At 41.8% G+C, this 19,254-nt stretch overlaps 1 protein-coding gene across 1 annotated transcript in view; it reads left to right on the top strand.

The window, feature by feature from the left end:
* Positions 1-389: 389 nt before the first annotated feature.
* slit1b (slit homolog 1b) overlaps positions 390-19,254 on the top strand; it is a gene marked incomplete at both ends in the record, with an annotated part of 62,966 nt that continues 44,101 nt past the window's right edge. Inside the window, 4 exons of the mRNA XM_080515893.1 lie at positions 390-586; positions 14,504-14,575; positions 15,422-15,493; positions 15,774-15,845. Of these exons, the coding sequence (XP_080372019.1) occupies positions 390-586; positions 14,504-14,575; positions 15,422-15,493; positions 15,774-15,845 (413 nt within the window). The remainder of the gene's footprint in view (positions 587-14,503; positions 14,576-15,421; positions 15,494-15,773; positions 15,846-19,254) is intronic.

Raw genomic sequence — 19,254 nt, forward strand, 5'->3', positions numbered from 1 at the left:
AGAGAGAGAGAGAGAGAGAGAGAGAGAGAGAGAGAGAGAGCAGAAGAAGGGAAGCCAATTGGAAGGAGCTCTAAAGTAGAAGAAGAGGATATACTTGTCTACCCCCTCCTCCTCCTCCTCCTCCTCCTCCTCCTCCTCCTCCTCCTCTTTATCTCTCTTGAAAGGCCACTCTGGGATCAAGTGGCAGTGGTTCAGTGCGAGCTGAACTTCACCTGGCTCTGCTGTCTGCCTCCAGCCTCTCTCTCAACACTTTTTTCTCCAAAGGAGGTGAAGCACCGGTGGTGTGGTGGTCGCTCATCCCAGCCAGGCAGGAAGGAATAGGATCTGGTTTCCACTCCCCCCCCCCACCCACCCACACTCCCCCCTTGCAGCTCCACGGGAGAGCGAGGATGCCCGCTGGGAGAAGAAGGGACGGAGTCGGGACCGGGCTGTTGATGGCTCTGGTTCTTGTGGTCCTGATGCTGCTGCTGGGGTGCGGTGCGAATGCTTGCCCCGCTTCCTGCAGCTGTCTGGGGAGCACGGTGGACTGCCACGGCCTGGGGATCTACGGCGTACCCAAAAACATCCCCAGAGGGACTGAGAGGCTGTGAGTACACAGCACACACATGCACACACACAAACACACACCCTCCCGCAGGGAGGCAGCGGGATGAGGGGAATCCTTCAAAGTGACGGCATCCTTACTTAAAGGAGCAAGCAGCACTTTAAATCTGGGCTTCACTCATATATACACATGCGTATTCAAGATAACCCGAAGTAGTGTGTTTGGCTCCAGCGAAAGGAGGGAGTTTTTGTGTGTGTGTTGAGGTGGTGTAGGTCAGTTTGTCATGAGTGCCATTCATTCTGTATCTTTAGCCAAACAGTGGAAGGCAAGGCTTTACCTCCTTACTTTATTTCCAGGAATCAGTTGCTGCTCTGCGGCATCCCTTTCCCCTGCAGTGACATTTCTATTCCTCCTTTTACTTTTCTTCACAGAAAAAAAGATTCCTCACATTCTGCGCCAATCAGGCATCACCTAAAAATGTGAAGAAATAAAACCCCTCTCACAAATGACCTTCTTACCCCATTGTGAGGGAAACCTGCTCTAAAAGTCAAGCAGAGTTTGTACATTCACTCCTGACATTTACACGACCCCCATGTTTAATTATACACAGCTATTCGATCCGATGCAATCACTGCAGAGGCTAATGGTGATGTTGCTCCGGACGACATTACATTGGAATGTGCTTCCAATCTTCTTTTCTCTTCTATTGGTAAATGAGGCAAAACATTAGAAACAACTTTCGATTTAACTGGAGACTGTGTCATCACCTCCAATAACTCTCACCTGGGTAATGAACTGAGCTGAGTTATTTCGGTAAAGAGGAAGTTCCCAGCTGAGTTAGATTCGAGGAATGAAGCTAATAAAGTGGCCGCAGGGTCAGTGGTAAAAATCTTAACGGTATGGTAAAGAAAACGGGCCTGACAGTGTCACTAGAGTCGAATTGTAAGGTCGGCTTTATGCAGATCATTTAGCAAAGCCAGTGTGTCCCCGAACCCACGAGCAAAGGTTGAAAAGCTCATGTCATCTTCGAGTGCCTGGTCCATTCATCAAAATGCAACAGAAACCCCTGATTCTTGTCAAATGAGTTTCTGTAAGAAAAGCAGCTTGGACTCGTGAGCCCCGAACATATCAAACACAGGACAAATGTGCACAGCGGTCCAATTGCTGCTGCTGTTTTTCACAGTTTTCTACATTTTGTAAGCGTTTGGTTAGTCTTTCAGTTGTGGAATTTATGTTGCCAGATGGAGTGCAAATGTTGCTCTGCTTATCGCAGAGTTGCATCTCAAGTGTGAACTCTGCCTCAGCCATTACCTCTGAACTGTTTCCACTGAGGGTCTTAAAGTTTCAGTGTTGTTTTCCATGATTAAAGGTCTCTTACATTCAGAGAGTGGCGTTGTAGTTCTTCTATGAAGAAAGTGGATGTTCTTCCTGTGATTCTTTGGTTGTTTGGTTGGTTCGTCAGTCGGTCGGTTGGATGGTTGGTTGGTTGGTTGCTTGGTATGTTGTTTGGCCTTTTGCTTGCTTGGTTGGTTTGTTGGTTGGATGGCTAGTTGGTTGATCGGTCGGTCGGTTGGTTGGGAAATCTTACTGCAATAGTGCTCGTGACTTTGCTAATGTCTTACCATTAGTGATCCCCCATCCACTTTTTTCTTGCCTGTGTGATTCCCGAATGCTGGTTCAAATATCCATCTGGGTGAATGAGCTCATCTAAAATTGTTTTCTTGCTCATTGTTTTTGTCAATCAATAACAAATATGACCAGGATCAAAGATCTTATACTCTGGGGACTTTGCTTTGAAATGAGTGATTATTTTTAACCTAAATGCTCCAAAAACAACTCAAACTAATTGTTGTGGGGACTGTTTGCATGTTTGTAAAATAGGTAGCGATACATCTGTCCCTGTGTAAACGTGTGCACTGTATCAACTATGCAGGATAAGCATCTGTGTTGGTACACGGTGAGTGTATGTGTTTATTTCAGGTTCTAGAGTGCCTGTGGATGAATAATTGATGATTGTCAGGGGTGCCAGCAGAGATACATTATCCTTCCTCCTCTCTGGGTTGCTGTAGCGTGGACGATGTTTTCCCTTCCGAGGCTGATAGCGCCATGATCGGGGTATGGCGGGTGGGAACTGGAACCGGGCTCTCGGTCAAAGAGAAATGGCCTGGAAAAAGCTTAGCCTGCTGACACACTTCTCCATTTTTCTATTTCTGTGTGATACAGAGTGAGAAGATCTGACAGCCTGAAGGGAATGGACAAACGAAACCCAGAAAGATTTAACACTATTGTCACAAATGATCACAAAATCGTTATTGCTGTTTATCAGTTTCAGAATCATTGAAGTCACTGACGACACTGATCTGATAGAACAAACACAAAAATCAGAAGACAAAACACAAATGCATGTATAGGCAATTTTTATAGCATATAAAAGTGCAAAATCTGCTGGTGTCAACGACGACAGTCACAATGCAACTAAAAATTAGTTGCATTAATCAGTATGTTAGTCTGCTTTACCCCACGCAGATTCAAGATCCCAATCAAGTCAAGTAGTATGGATCATTGTGGCAAAAGGCACAGTGAGCCCCTTGCGACGCACCATGCAATACAAAAGAAAATTAACTTTCAGAATTGTGAATGATCCAGCATTTAAACCATGTAACAACAACCTAAGTAGCATTGTGATAAATTGGCCACCAGGACAGGGGTGTACCTGATCCTGAACTTGGCTTCAGTCCAACAACAAGCTTGTAAGGGGAACTGATGGACTTATGACATTTAACTGGTGTGAGAACAGAGAAGCACTGGATAAAGATTTTATAGAGTGGAAAGTTGTACCTTTCGTGATGCCAGACCACTCGAGAACAACTGATTTAGAGAGACCATGCTTGTTTACTTTGTTACACTCATCTGAGTGGTCTGGTAAATTAGCAGACGTGTGCAGGAATCCAAACTGTTGTTTGCTAAACAGGAATGTAAACATGAAGTACATTGAAACATTGCATACACATTAACAATTTTGAATGGATATTGCAAATTTTTGTTAGTTTACATGAAAACATTCACATCTGTCTTGTTTCAGGTATATTCTGCTTCATTTGGGCAGGTGTGAAAGTTCACCTGGACTCTGATCCAGACCAAAGAGGTGAACTTGCAGCTGTTGCTCCATTGTGTTTGTTGTGAACAAGCCTAAAGGAGCAAGATTTGAGCTTTCAGTCCAGACCAGTCAACGAGCCAGGTTTCTCCTTGGTCTTGCTTATTTTCCTCTCTGGTCAGTGTTTGTTTCGGGCGATAACACCCCAAACAAGCAGCTGATCTAATTGCATGACATTGTCCTGGTGGTTTTTCTGCTCTCTAAAGTGTAGTGTGAAAGAAAACCAAACCAAATGAACGTGTGAATGACGTCCCCCCCCAACCGAACTGAGTCCCTGGACTATTCTGGTGTGAAAGTATTCTTCGTCAGATGTACAGTATGTCATAGTGAACACAGAGAAGACTGGACTCTTGCAGTGGTGACATTTCTTTGGACCAAAGTGGGAAAATACATTTGTTTGGTCATCATTAGACTGATCAATGGTCGTGTCCTGAGAAACAGCTTGCTACGGAAGCAAACGGAGAATGTAGACATCGTTCAGTATTTTACATGTCAGGAATCTGTAAGGTGGCACGGTGGCACAGTGGTTAACTGGGGCCTTTCTGTGTGGAGTTTGCTTGTTTTCTCCATGTGTGAGTGGGTTTCCTCCAGGTACTTCCTTCCCACGGTCTAAATACATGCATTTGATGTGAACTGGTGACTGTAAGAATTGCCCCTCAATGTGAATGTGAGACTAATCTGTAGTTTGTTTAGTGTAGCACTGATTGTTGTTACTGTTGGTTGTAAGTAGCTGCCGATCATAGAAACAGTCACACTGTTCAGTGAAGTGAGACTACGGGTGTAGAATGTCTGACACTGTCATGAGATGATCTTTCGTTGCAAACTTAAAATTTAAGACCAAAGACGAACCACATCGTCATCATTGTTTACCGTTCTTATAGAACAGAGCACATTTGTCTTGAAGTACTTTGGCTGAGATTGGAACCAGACAGAAACTCAAATAATCCCTTTTGATGAGGAATTCCATTTTCAGTGTTTTACCTTGGGAAATCATTATATATTCTTGAACACAAAAGCACAAAGAAAAGCCTTATCATTTCAACATGATCCTGACATGACTTGAACCCGTGTCTCTGCGTTTGTCTCAGAGCAGGTTCACACACTGGTAACACAATAGATCTGCTCCGATTTTAATCAATCGAGCTGTCTCCACAAGCCGTGTAATGACTGGTCACGCCGCTCATGTAAACATAGACGGTGTGACCTTTTGACCTGTGAGCTGTTTCCCTCATCCCACGACTTGGGTATCGCACCGTCCTGCGGCCGCCGACGGTGGAGAGTGACTCATTAAACAGCTATTTGTAAAAGATCCAGTTGCCCAATTAGCATGTAAAGTGATCTGAGTGAGCGCGTGTGTGTGCGTCAGCTGGACAGCTCACCGCAGAGGGAGAGAGTCAATGTGTGTGTCAATGTGTGTGTGTGTGTGTGAGAGTCGAGATGGAGTGTGTGCTCAGTATTTCCCGGGGAGACAGCTGGCAATAAGAAGCTCATTTATCAAGGTGACTGCACCAGTCAAGCTAAACACCCTTTCTTGTTTGATTGTCATGGTAACGTTGGAAAAAATGGACACCCCCACCCCCTCACTGGACCCTGATGAGCATGGTCATTTATGGGGGAAAGTGTGTGAGAAAGGCACAGGAAGAACTGTCATGGTTTTTCATGTGAATTACACAGCTGAGTCTTACCGTGTTATTCAAAGTGCTTTTGTTTGGAAACTTTTGCCAGTTCACATTAGTCACAAATTTCCACACATTAAACTGTTTTCCTTATAAATGGATGGTAATTAATGTCATTTCAAATGCTAGGCAATGACTCTGTTGGTAGACAGGGTCAAATTCCCATGTTGGTGGTTCAATTCCCCATCGCACTGGGTAACTGCACCAAGTTCCTCCTGATGGGAACCATCATCGTTTTTGCATGTGTGAATTGTTTAGTTAGTGAATACATGAATATCAATGAAGTCTACCAATTTTGTGGCTGTGCCTCAGTTGGCCGACCAGTTTTCTGTCAAAATGGAAGGGTGCAGGTTCAATTCTCCCTCTCATCTACCCCGAATTGCTCCCAAATGGGTCAAATAAAATGCTTGGCAGCATTGTGTTGAGAGTGTAAAAGCACTTTCAGACAACTGAAGTAGTGAAAATGTGCAGTATGAGATGGAAACATCAGCTGCGCTCCAGCAGGAAGAAAAAAAACCTGGAAATTTCCAAATATATATTTTATATAACCCAACTTCATTGCTGCTGTTATCGAGATGATGGACATGTCTCGTGTCTGCAGATGAGTGAGAGGGAAGTCTTGAACTAAATTTTGCTCTGTCAGGTTGTATTTGTACGGTCCGGGGAGCATATGAGAAAGTACAGATCGAAGTCTGTGTTGCGCTCAATCTTTAAGTCTGGAGGAAAGAGATGTGCCAGCGTGTGTGAATGATTTCTTCCTGCTTCAGAGTGAGGGGAGCATCAGCACTACTGAGATCAGAAAACACATTGGGACACATGCAAAGACTTTTTGTCTTTTATGACAACTGCATCGCCTGACTTTTGGTCAATAAAATGAACTTTAATGGTGGAGAGGACTAATAAAAGGCTGAAACAGAGGGTAAGCAGAGATGGCAGCAGATGATAATGAGGATTTCCTTGAAAAGTTTGTGTTCCATCAACGGCAGTGGAAGAAAAAAAAAACAAGAAAGCATGCCTCACAGGTCTCATTTTATTCTCACTCTGGTTTTCCATATACATTTAGTATCTCAGTTTCATCATCAGTCCCTGCTCCCTCAGCTTTCACCCCTCCCTCTCCCTCTCTGCCCATCTCTTGGAATCATCAAACGGTCTCCCTTGTGGCCCCTTACTGGAAAAGATGCTGCTAATGAAGTGTCATTAGACCTGAAAGTGTGTGTGGCAGCTTATATTAGTCACATCCATTGGGTTCCTAACGGAGGGGAGGAAGATGAGCGATGAGGAATGTGAGCGGGACAATGGAGGAGGGATCAAGAAGGGCAGGAACTAAAAGAGTAGCTCATTAAGGCTTTTCAGGGGAGGAAGAAATGTGGAGGTGAGTGTGGAGGTTGGTGCTTTTGGTCCCATTGCAACCCAAATGGAGATTTGTTCAGAGGAGCCTGAGAAACCTTCATCTTGATTGTTCTGCTTTTGTCAAACTAAAGACAGAAAACGTAGAAATGTTTGTATTGAAGGAGGATTCTGATGCAAGACTATGTTTAAGTTTTACAGGTTCAATAGTTGCAGACTGCCAATAGAAAAAAAAGCATATAACTGTCATCCACCAATGAATGACATTGAGAGGTTGCAGATTGTGCAATACGATTATGTTATGTGTTTTGTCTGCTGGTGAAGGAGTATTAATTACAGCTCTTAAAACTGCAGAATCAAATTTAGAGTTGGAGAATCTCTGCTGTTCCAGTTGGAGGATGGAGATTCGATGACATTCTGATGCCAAATTACAAGGACTTCTGTTATCAGTTGAATTACTTTAGGACCATTTGTGTTGCGAAATATTTCAGAATTACGTGAGTCTGAACAACAATGAGGCTAGTAGCAAATTACAATTGGAAATTTGGAAAGCTTCTTCAAATAAAAGAACATTTTAAGGTGCCAAGGACAAAAAAACAGAGACGGCAGCATATGAAAATAGGGATTTCTTTGAAATGATATGCATGCGGTAAAGTGCCATTAATCAAATAAAAAATAATCATGTGCAAAACAGTTGTGAAATCTGACAGTTCTCTTCAGAGTAAAAATAACAGGAGTTTAATAAGAACAATCAATTATAAGAACACCCATCATCATGAGTCTCTATTAATCACAGCACCTCCACTGCTAAGACGTCTGTATTTGTGACATTGTTACTGTTTGTTGGTTACAATGCAGGCTTATAGCTACAGTGTCTTTTCATGTGTTTTTTCTGTTCTATCAAAGCAAAATGAGACATTTTCAGTGTGTACAATGTAGCCCACCATATTATGCCAACGTTGTTTGACATTTTATGCAGGGAAATAACATGTATTTTGTTACAAGTGCTGAAAATTAAAGTGGAATTATGTTTTGAACGTCAATGATATTTCACCGTATGTTTGATTCCAGACATTTTGCTTCATTGCCACTTTCTGCTATTGTGTTGACATTTATCATCAAAGCAATTAAAAAAAGACCAGGAGCCATTTGCAGTGCAGACATTGTTAGAGATTTGGACACTTTTGCAGCACAGCTCCAATCAATGAAAGCTGATCTGATGTAGGTTTAGTCCAGGACTGCATTGCAGTAGATGGAGCAGAACAGCATTGGGTATATTTGTTGTTTGTTCAGATCTACTGAGACAACGTGCAATTGCTTTCTCCGTGTCTCCCCATAATGACTGTGTCTTGATTTGAGCTCAAGGATTGCGTTATTGTCAGTGTATCTTGATACATGCAGCCTGCGCAGATGCTCGATTGATCAGCAGATTAGAATTACCCACTTAAATCGACTGGCCAGATAACTGCTCAGATATAACAGCCCTTAGTGTGTGTGTGTGTGTGTGTGTGTGGGGGGGGGGGGATGCTGTTCTGTTTGCTGATTTTGCAAATACCTGGTACGTTTACCAATAACCAATTTCAAGGGCTACCTCATGTTTCTTTGTTATTGCCTTTAGAGATTAATACCATGATCTGCATCCATCCATCCATCCATCGATGAATGGATGGATCTCAAACACTCCAAAAAGTGTTCCAGACAAGTTTTCTAATTATTTGTGTCCAATATTTCGCCCAAATCTCTTAAAATGGTCACTTTCTAACACTTTGTCAATTCCCTGTATTTAATTCACTGCATCTCATTATGGTTGTTTTTGTGTCTATAAACACAACATATCTCATGGTCTTACTAATTTGCTCCCCACCTCCTGCTTTTCTTCCATGTCAGTTGTGACAACGGATATCAGGCAACTGCTTCACTGGCGACTGTGTGTGTGTGTGTGTGTGTGTGTGTGTGTGTGCGTGTGTGTGTGTGTGTGTGTGTGTGTGTGTGTGTGTGTGTGTGTGTGTGTGTGTGTGTGTGTGTGTGTGTGTGTGTGTGCGTGTGTGTGTGTGTGTGTGCGTGTGTGTGTGAGACGCGTTCTGCTTTAATGAGCTATTGTTTGGCAGAGTCGCCACTCGAGGGGAGTCTGTCGCTTAACTGACCCTTGACCTGGCCATGCTGCACAAAACTCAATTACCCACGCCTCAGCAGGGCTGCATCTTCCCTCGGGTCTCTTTCCTTGGCCTCATATATGAAAAACAAAAAACAAAAACGCTGGTGAGCATTTTGTGCCGGATTGTTTCGGACTCATGCTTTAACACGTTCTTTTTCTGTACAGACATGTGGTCATCACTCTATATTTTCTGTCTTCCTGCTGAAGCTTGTCCTCCATGTGCAGTTTAACTGTCAGCGTAATTTCACACACATCTAAAGAGTGATTCTGGACCCCCCGCCATGGCCTGTCTCTTCCCAGCAAATCCACTGCATCTGCTCCCCCGTGTTTTTCATAATGACCTCCATCGTCCGACTCTAAGACGTATGAATATTGTATTTTCTTCTCCCAAGATAAGATTATTTGACCTTATGAACTATTCCACCATCTTGATCTATGTTTACCCAAATTTTGACTTTTTTGAAAGTTTGCTAGTGTACATTTTAGGTGGCGGTCTCATCCTATTGGTAGCATATCAGGCACATCCAGCTGGAATGAAGACCTGAGGTCTGCCCTGGACCAGACAAACACAGAAATATTTGCATTTGCCAAAGAACACATTAAATGTGTCCATCTTCACAAAACTATAGGAAATGCAGAAAACCTATAGGAGGAGAAGAACAGTTTGCTGTCAAAGCCATAAGATGTTCTGTGGCTTCTGTAGCAGGAACACAATCCTGTAATCGACTAACGTTGTTTTGTTGGTTGGCATGGTTAGCACATGCTGGTTAAGACTGTTTCAGCAGTTTCACATGAAATGCTGAGCAGTCATGTTCAGACTGATCTGCTCCTGCAGCCAGTTTTCAAAAAAATTATAGTTTTGCTTCACAAAAATGCTGGCTTCATAGTGATGAAGGCCTATCCAATAACTAAAGATTATATCTCTCAGTTGGTCTGGGCCTCTCAAAAGATCTGGAGGAAGTTACAGAGAACAGGAACGCCTGAGCATCTTTACGTATTGCCTCTGACAGGGAAATAAGTTGGATAGATGGGCTGAATCCGGCCTTAATGTGGTGCATTCATATACTCCTCATCCATGGATACAAAACAATTCAGATCTGATGATCGTGGTAGCCACTCTCATGAATAAATTAAGATGATTTTCAACAACTTATACTTAAGCACACTGTGAGGCTTTATCAATCTTCTTGATGATTAAAGAGGATCAAGAAACTCTCCCCATACCATCACAGCAGCAGCAGGATGAACGTTTGATACTCGGATTGTTCAGTTGTCTTGCCTTTGCCACTGTTTTGGGGAATTATAGCTGTATTTTCCTGATGACATGACTGTTCAGCTCGTTGTGCATTCAGCCATGATCTTTTCCAACACCTTCTTTTGTTATGACATCTTAAATGTGTTCTTGCTTTCTTTTTTCCGTCTACAACCAGTCTCACCATTCGGGACTTCACACGGTCAACTAGAGCTCCTCAACTGTTCTCTGTTTCTCTGTTCACCACTTTCTGGATACCCCACAGAATATCCTAACAGATCAGCAGTTTGTTAATCCCTCACAGAAACTCACCACGCTCAGCATAATTTATCATTCAGCCTTTTCTTTCTTATTATGAACTTCAGTAGCTTGTCTTGACCAGGTCTACATAATTTGACTGCTGCCTCTGTTGCTCCGTGGCTGGCTCCTTAAATGTTTGCTTTTATACATTTTTTTAAAAACAATGTTGTTGAAATATACAGTTCATCACCTGTGTCGCTGTACCATTTGTAACAAACATGTCATCTTCCCAGGTCACATTGGCCCAGTCTGTTTGGACTGCTTTTAAAGCACATGATCTGAAATGATCACGACATCCATAAGATACTGCATTAAAGCTACAGAAGTGGCTGTGCAACATCCTATAAATCCAGATAAATAAATAAATAAATGAATATTTGGTTTGGCTTGCAAATTGCACATTATGAAACCATTTGAGGTTATAAGGGCACTGGGGGTGCTGCAGGTTTTTCTGGCTTCCAGTTGCAAGCAGATTGTTTTTCTCCGAGTTCATTGAATGGCTGCAGCATCAGACAACAGCGGGACCTTTACATTTGTCTCCACAGCAGAGCAGTCGTGTGCATTTAAGCACTTCAGACAGGTGACCCATTACAGTTCTTTTGTTCACAGCAATTGTCCTCAATCTGAAGCAATGCCATGGCTGCCACTTTTAGTTTATGCATGACTAGATCCACTGTATTTTCTTCCTGCAGAAAACCAGTGACAAATACATTCCCTGATACTGGGTATGCGTCAAGGTGCAAGTGAAAAAGAAACGGTAGTGAATTATTGTAATTTTACCCAGAACCATGTCCAATGGACACTTAACACACTCAGTACTGTTTGTGGAATCATGTACTGTATTTATGGTCATAGTTCTCATTGTTAAAATAGCATATGTTTCCTTAGACATGATAATCTACAGTCCAGTAAAAGGATATCAAATGAAAGTAAATATGAAGTTATTTAGTTGACTATTGAAATCCAGTTGATATGGGTCACTCTGTAGCTAACCCAGCTGAATATCAAAATGCACAGAAAAAGTTAATGACTTTCGAGTTGTGAGCAGAAAGATTCAATGCTTAAGAGGGTGAGGAGCGTGTGCATGTAACGATTTTCCTGGACTTACATACATACATGATGCAGAAAAATTTGGAGCATGCACTTTTTGATTGTGATAGAAAATCTAAAAAGCCTCTGCTAAAAAAAAACAACTACAAAAATCAACAATCTAATCAAATGGAATATCCCAGCAAATTAGAAAATAAGATAAGAATATTGTGTTTCTAAATAGCATTTACATTTTGGACAATGATGTAGAATCAGCCATAAATGGTTTTATCAAAGTTTGGGTTTTGGGAGGCAGATTTTTTTTTTTTCTGAAGGAAACCTCAATGATGGAAGAAATAACCCTTTGCACCAAACTCAAAACTCGTGGTGACTGTGCATTTGAAGCTTTCACACCAAAGCTGTGAAATGCTCTTTGTCCTTTAGCTCACATCTGTTGACTCCTGTCGTACTTTTATGAAGCAGTTAAAAACACTGTTATTCAGGCAGGCTTTTTTAGCTGCAGCTGCTCAATCTAACCTTTTTTTTGTATAACTATGTATGTTTCTAGTGGTTCTGTGTTTTTAATGATCTTATCCCTGTTTTGTTTTTTCTGTTTGTAGTGCTGTAAAGCACCTTGTGACTCACGTCTGTGAAATTATAAATAGACTTCTATTCTATTCTATTCTATTCTATTCTATTCTATTCTAATTGAACATTATTTGAAGACAGTCAGACATGCCATCTGAGGAATTGCTTCTTCTTCTGCATGGCCAGGTGTTTTCTTTGCAATGTTTTGAGTCGACTGAAGATCCGGTTCATACACACCCAAACCACAACATCCACTCTCTCTCTCTTTCTTTGGCTCCTTTATACGGGACTGGCCAAGGTCAGACTCTGCTCCACCCGTTACAGTACTACAGGAACATGAGACCCTCACTCCCCACCACACACACACACACACACACACACACACACACACACACACACACACACACACACACACACACACACACACACACACACACACACACACACACACACACACGCGCACACACACACACACACACACACACACACACACACACAGGTATGCACACAGAGCTCATCTTACCTCTCCCTCCACAAAGCCTCGTGGGAAGAGTGACATCATCCCCTCTCTTTCTGCGTGGCTGTCAGTCAAGGTAGACAATGAGGTTGTGGGGTTAAACCTCCTCCTGTTTGAAGAAGCCTCCATGGCTAAGGTGAAAAGTGCACTTGTACAATGTCATATAATGCACATCGGTAGTGCTTCACACTGTAAATGTCTCTGCAAAATTGAGTTACGTCTTTGAGCTGTCTACCTTGGATGACCTGAAGTTAAAGCAGTGGCGGTGTGCAGCTCCACCAAGCGCAGCTGAGGAGTGTGCGATGAAAACACAATAGCTCCATCATAATTGGTTGGAAATGTCACATTGTGCAAATCAACACATATCTCAAAAGAATAGCTATCTATCAATGTCCCCTTTTTATCGAAGTTGCCTTCAATGTGAATTTCTATTTCTTTGAATAACAATAACTTAAAAAAAAGTGTTGTATTGAGAATATTTTCATGGTGTCATCTGGCTGAAAGTGTCCTTGTCAAAAACACATTCATGACTTTACTGAATAGACTGACAGTATTTGAAGAACATGTGTGGCAGAACATTGTTGGTAGTAAATTTCAGCAAAAGACATTCACATAGCAGAGATACAGCAACTGAACTGCCGAAACATACACAATAACCATCTATACTCATTATTTCATGGTACTCTAGGTTAAAAGTTGAGTGGAAATGCAAGCAGTAGTAAGCGTGTTGAGGAAAAACGTATTCTTACAAGGTTGAATTCTTCAACAAAACCCGGCTCAGCCGTGGAGAACATCTGCCTCTGTCAGTTAGGCGACATTGAATAAAGAAAAGATGAATTAACAGGCAACACAGGTCACCTCGGACAGTTTTAACTCCACAACCAGTGATTCCTGCAGGATGGTACAGAAAAACAACAGAAAAGAGAGAGCACAGACTACAGGAGAGAAAGTTCATCACTCAAAAAATGCTATTATCAATTGCCTGCGAATAATGGAATTGTCACAGACAGACCAGTTTTGTAGAATGATGGATTAAATTCACCTTAATGAAATAAATGCATTTTAACCACAACAGAATTAGCTGAAGGTGTAATATTAATTAAGTTTAAATGTAAATAATGAATAAATAGCGGTACAGGATCTGAATTCTAACCCGACCCCGCTGCCACCTCTCAGTCTGGTTTCTGCAAAGGTTTCTTCATCTTAGAGGGAATTCTTTCCTTATAATGATTGTATTGTGTTTGGTGCTATATAAATAAAGTTGAATTGAATTGAAATTGCATTTGTTGAGGCAATTTTGAGGTCTGTATGTACATCCAGAAGGCAGGAGGAAGAGATGTCCAAAGTAGGTGAGGTCTTACAGTTGGCCTTCTTTTGCAGTCGATCAGTGTAAATGGCAGAAAAGGGGAGTTTGGGGTTCTGCCAACCTCACCATCTGCTGCAGGTTTCTTCCTCTTCTCTACTAAATGGCTGGAGAACCACACAATGCAGTGTCAGGAGTAGGCTCTCTATGACAAACCAATAGAACTCGATCATCAAGAGGTGACTGGGCCCAGGTTGTTCCCGTTTCCTGGGATCGTAGTCTCAACTATGATTTGTTCACCTCATAAGAGATGTTTGAAGCCCAAAGGGTTTAAACCAGGACTAAATTTGAGTCCTACTATGATGCTGTCAACACATTTGACTGGTATTGCTGGGTTGGACATGTCATACATTACCTTTTTACCAAGTCACAGATATATCTGACACACACAGAGTTTGAGTTTTCAAACTCATGCAGGCACATGTATGCCATACAAACTTCACATCAAAAAGGCAATTGGTCAAAAGTAATACCTTGATCTTAGTGCTATTAATGTATAGTGCAATCCACGATACTGCTCTGCCACCCCAAGCCATGTCTTCTGTTTTCTAATGTACTGTTGTTTTCTTTGTTTTCAGAGATCTGAATGGGAACAATCTGACAGTCATCACAAAGACGGACTTCTCTGGCCTCAAACACCTCAGAGTCCTGTGAGTTTCTTTCACTATTACAGACACACAGGTGATATTTCCTCATTAATGCTCTGGTATTCATTGTAGTTTCCATGTTCAATTGGGAATTGTATTTCAAGTGCTGTTAGGACAAGTCCAAACATATACAGGTTAATTAAAAAAAAAAATTAATGGCCTTGTTTTTTTTAATTGCTATTGGGCTCCGTGAACATGGCAACCACGCGTATTTGTGTGTATCGACTAAAAGACTGTCTCTTACATTCTTAAGCGAGGCCAGGCAAGAATGTAGGAATCATAACTGTGGTTCCTTCTGGAGCCAGAGGGTGCAGAATGATGCTTTAGCTGTGATATGACACATGAGCCAACCAGAGGTGCTTGTTCAGTGTCACTGTCAGTCAGATTTACGACAAGGTGGGGTTTATCTGCGACCTTTTGACTTGGAAACACAGTGCCCTCTGGGAAAGGCTGGAGAGTGGTGGGTTACCCAGATTACCTCGAGTGCTGGGATTTCACTGCGTGTCAATGATGGACATGAAACGCTGAAAGGATGACACGCCAAGAATTAATGACATCTCCAGAGGCCCTCTCAAAACAGATTAGCAGCCCACTGGGAGCCCGAAGCTCAATGCTGTCAGGAGGGCGTAAGAGTGTAACAACAATGCTGTATGAACTGGGGGGTTTTCCAAGTGTGTTTGTCAATTGTGGTGATGCAAGCTGTGAGGATGTGGTCTCAGGTCTTCAGTGACATTAATGAGAATAATCAAAAGGTGAAAGATGTTGTGTCATTTGTGTTGCCATTATCTCATTTATGGTCATTTCAATTCAAGAACTCATATGCAAATATCTGATTTCTATTCTTTGCAGTCACCTGATGGAGAACCAGATCAGTACCATTGAGAGAGGAGCTTTTGATGAGCTGAAGGAGCTGGAAAGACTGTAAGAACACCTTAACTTACTTGTGACTGTGTGTTAGTAATGCAGTTGCAGTTGGATTTAAAATGAGACTCTTATTCTGCACTTCTATTTGTCACAAAAACTAAAACAAAGAAACATATACGTATGTATCTTTGTATCTAATAACATGGGAAGGATTGGCAGTTAATAAGGTGTAGGGCCAAACTGTGGCGCCAATAAATTAGAGGAATTAGTCATTATATATCAAAGCAAACAAGTATTAGCTGATGTTCTTTAACATTATATTCTTATCCCCATGCAGCCGTCTCAACAAAAACCATCTGAGCCAAATTCCAGAGCTGCTGTTCCAAAAGAACGAAGGACTCTCTCGACTGTAAGTGAAAAGTGTGAATTCTGTCTTTTCCAGATCTTGTCTTCCTTACCATCATCCAACAACTGTATTTCAGGGGCTGATACTCATAATGCTTATTTGAGTGATGATGTGTAAATATGATCCTTCCACTAATATAAATAATGGTCCAAATTTAATGATATTGTGGTGGACAGTTGCTGTAAAAACAGAAATGTCAGATATGTTTTCCCAGTGCCAAGGCTTGCTTGCCTTGATTTCATTCAGTATTTCAATGATTTATTCTTTTTTTTCCTTTTTTTTTTTGTCAACCAGACTTACATTTGTATGGCTTTCTTCTGCCTTTGCAATTGATCTCATGGATGTTGCAAATTACTTGATTTTATTTTAGTTTGTAGGGATAAACCGGATCTAACAGACCAAATTTTCTGCTGAAGTTACTTGCAGTGTGAGCAGTAATGGACTTTTATCTTTCTCCAGAAAACTCTGCAGCCTTCTCCTTGATAGCACAAAGCTCCACAAATCACTTACAGAGTCCCCCGGGAGCAGTACAAACGATCACATACATGCACACACGCACAGACACATAGCTTATAAGACCGATTTATGGCATGCTTCCTCTGAACTCAGCCACCGTTTTACCTAACCCTAACCTTTACCTTAACCTCACCCCAACCTTAACCATAGCCTGACCCTAAACCAGGTTGTCACATAAAAATGCATTGATTTCCTTGAGGCTTCCTTAATTTATGTCCCCACAATGACATTACTCTTGATGAGTCAGTACACAATAGAGTCTCGGTCCCCACCAAGTTACATAAACCAGAAAACCAGCACACACGTTTGTTTTCCAATTTAATAAATGACAGCTTGGACACAGTCAGTCACTATGTGGCACACTCTTCTCTGAAGGCTTTGTTCTGAATGTGTTTGTAATGCAGGATGTGGAAGGTATCACCCATTGCCTGGAGACGCCTGGAAACACACGCACAAACACTGCTGTAGGGAGAGAGAGAGAGGGAGAGACAAAGTGGAGAAAAAGCAGACATAACAGAGCTCTTTCCAATTAACTCTTCTCACTGATAGATCCATTTGCAGCAGCAATGTGTTTTTATAACTGGGATACAAAGAGTCCCTCTCCTCAGAGTACAGGGGGAGGGGGAATGAAGCGGGTAACGGCCAGGGAAAAAAATACCAACCAATGAAAAAAAAAGGTAGAGACAGTATTTATTTCCATGTGTGCACACCTTTGTTTTGCGGTTATATTGCGTTGAAACCGTCAAAACACAATACATTGCTTTCTCGCCTATATAGTCGAGACCAACATGCTCGGTCACATGTCATTTTACCTGGTGTCAAGGAGAAAGATACAGTTTAAATGCTAAGGTTACAGATGGGTTAAGATTGCCATTACATTTATACTGAGTATGGGAACTTGTGACTTAATTGATCAAATTCTGAGGGTGTATGCATGTGTGTGTGTACGCTTTTGTTTCTTCGTTTATTTTACAGACCATACACAACTTGAAAATGCAGGAGTCCACAGATCGTATTCATTTTTATGGGTTAAGGTGCAATTGCTGTTTCAGGTTTTGGAGTCATCTAATCAGTTATTATCATGAATGGGAAGGTAAAGGATTACAGAATGTAATATTTCATTGTGCTGGCCGCACAAGTAATGCTGTAAAAACATATTTGTGCGTTTGTGTATAGGTGCATGTGAGTGATGGATATAAAGAGGAAGCATGGGAGTGATGGTGAAAGAAAAAGTGTGTGTGTGTGTGTGTGTGTGTGTGTGTGTGTGTGTGTGTGTGTGTGTGTGTGTGTGTGTGTGTGTGTGTGTGTGTGTGTGTGTGTGTGTGTGTGTGTGTGTGTGTGTGTGTGTGTGTGTGTGTGTGTGTTTATTTGCGCGTATGTGTGTCTGTCCTGATTACTTGCTGTTTGCGGCTTTGGCAATTTCACACTCTGACTCCCATCAGGGAATGCAGGGATGGACTTGGCATGTCCGATCAATCAGCACACACACACACACACACACGCACACACACACACGCACGCACACACACACACGCACGCACACACACACACGCACACACACGCACGCACGCACACACACACACACACACACACACACACACACACACACACACACACACACACACACACACACACACACACACACACACACACACACACACACACACACACAGTGACACCCTCGCAGCGCAAAGCCATTAGCACTTCCTCCAGCAGGAGTGATTTCTTTTCCTCCTGCTGTGTTGATGGACTTTAAAAAGCCCAATGTCTCTGGGAAATACACACAAATGTAGTTGTGTGCTGTTTTCTGCCTGTGTGGTTTTTATCTCTTTGACATCGTTCCCTTCTGTGCTGTAGATTATCTCCTACATTGTCCACATTCTCTCCTAAGTTATTTCAGTGACATCCTGCATTTTATCGAATGCAACCAGGCAGTTGCACGTCTTCCATTATAATACTTTGTTGATATAAAACAGTTAGAAATATTCTGCATCGTTGCCATTTTAATAGTTTCAGTTTCAGTTTCTTAAAAAAAAAAAAAAAAAAAGGTGAAAAAGTGAAAAGTGGCTACTGTAATTGGGATCACAGTAACTGGTGAAGATGGAATTTAACAACAATTAGGTCTGTTTCTGAAAAGCAAAAAAGAAGACAAGCTGTGATTCCACTGTGTTTTCATCGAGTTCAAACATTGTAAGCTATTGCTGTTTTTAGTTAAAAACCCTAACTCCATGGTTATGCTTCCTGGTACCAAACACATAGTTTTATTACATTCTACTGGATTATTATATCAGGAAATAAATCACACTCAACCTGCCATTATCAATTGGGTCATGGGCTGGACCTGGGCCAATTTAAGTGACCACTTCAGCATGAAGTCCTCCTAACCCTAACCCCAACCCTTTATCAGTAGATACTTGCATTGGTCAAGTTTATAATCCTACTATTCATCACGCGGAGAGAGAAAAGGTTTCTGTGTTATCAAATATTGACACATTTTGTAGAACCAGCTTTTGATTACATTTATTATATTATCTTTTCGAGTTACTGCAACAAAAATCTCACAAGTTGCTTTCGAAATTAACTCACAAGTTACTAATTACCTTTCTGAATGAGGCAATTCAACAGCGTTCCTCCTGTAAACAGAAGTTCAGTGAAATGGCAACAGAGGTGATTTTCACTGGAGACAAAAGCTTCAGGTAATGATAATGCCAAAATTAACGTTCAGTGAACAGCAGATCAATGTCAGCACAGGTTAAAGGTGCCATTGTTGATGCCAAAGATGCAGACGAATACGGACAGAGCTTTCTATCTGAAGCATTGTTGTGTTGTGTAGCTAACGTGGAGGTGAAGAGAACAAAGAAGACAGGAAAACAGAAACATTGGATCACATTAAGGC

This window comes from Blennius ocellaris, assembly GCF_963422515.1.
Source record: "Blennius ocellaris genome assembly, chromosome: 3".
In the NCBI taxonomy this organism is placed as follows: Eukaryota; Metazoa; Chordata; class Actinopteri; order Blenniiformes; family Blenniidae; genus Blennius; species Blennius ocellaris.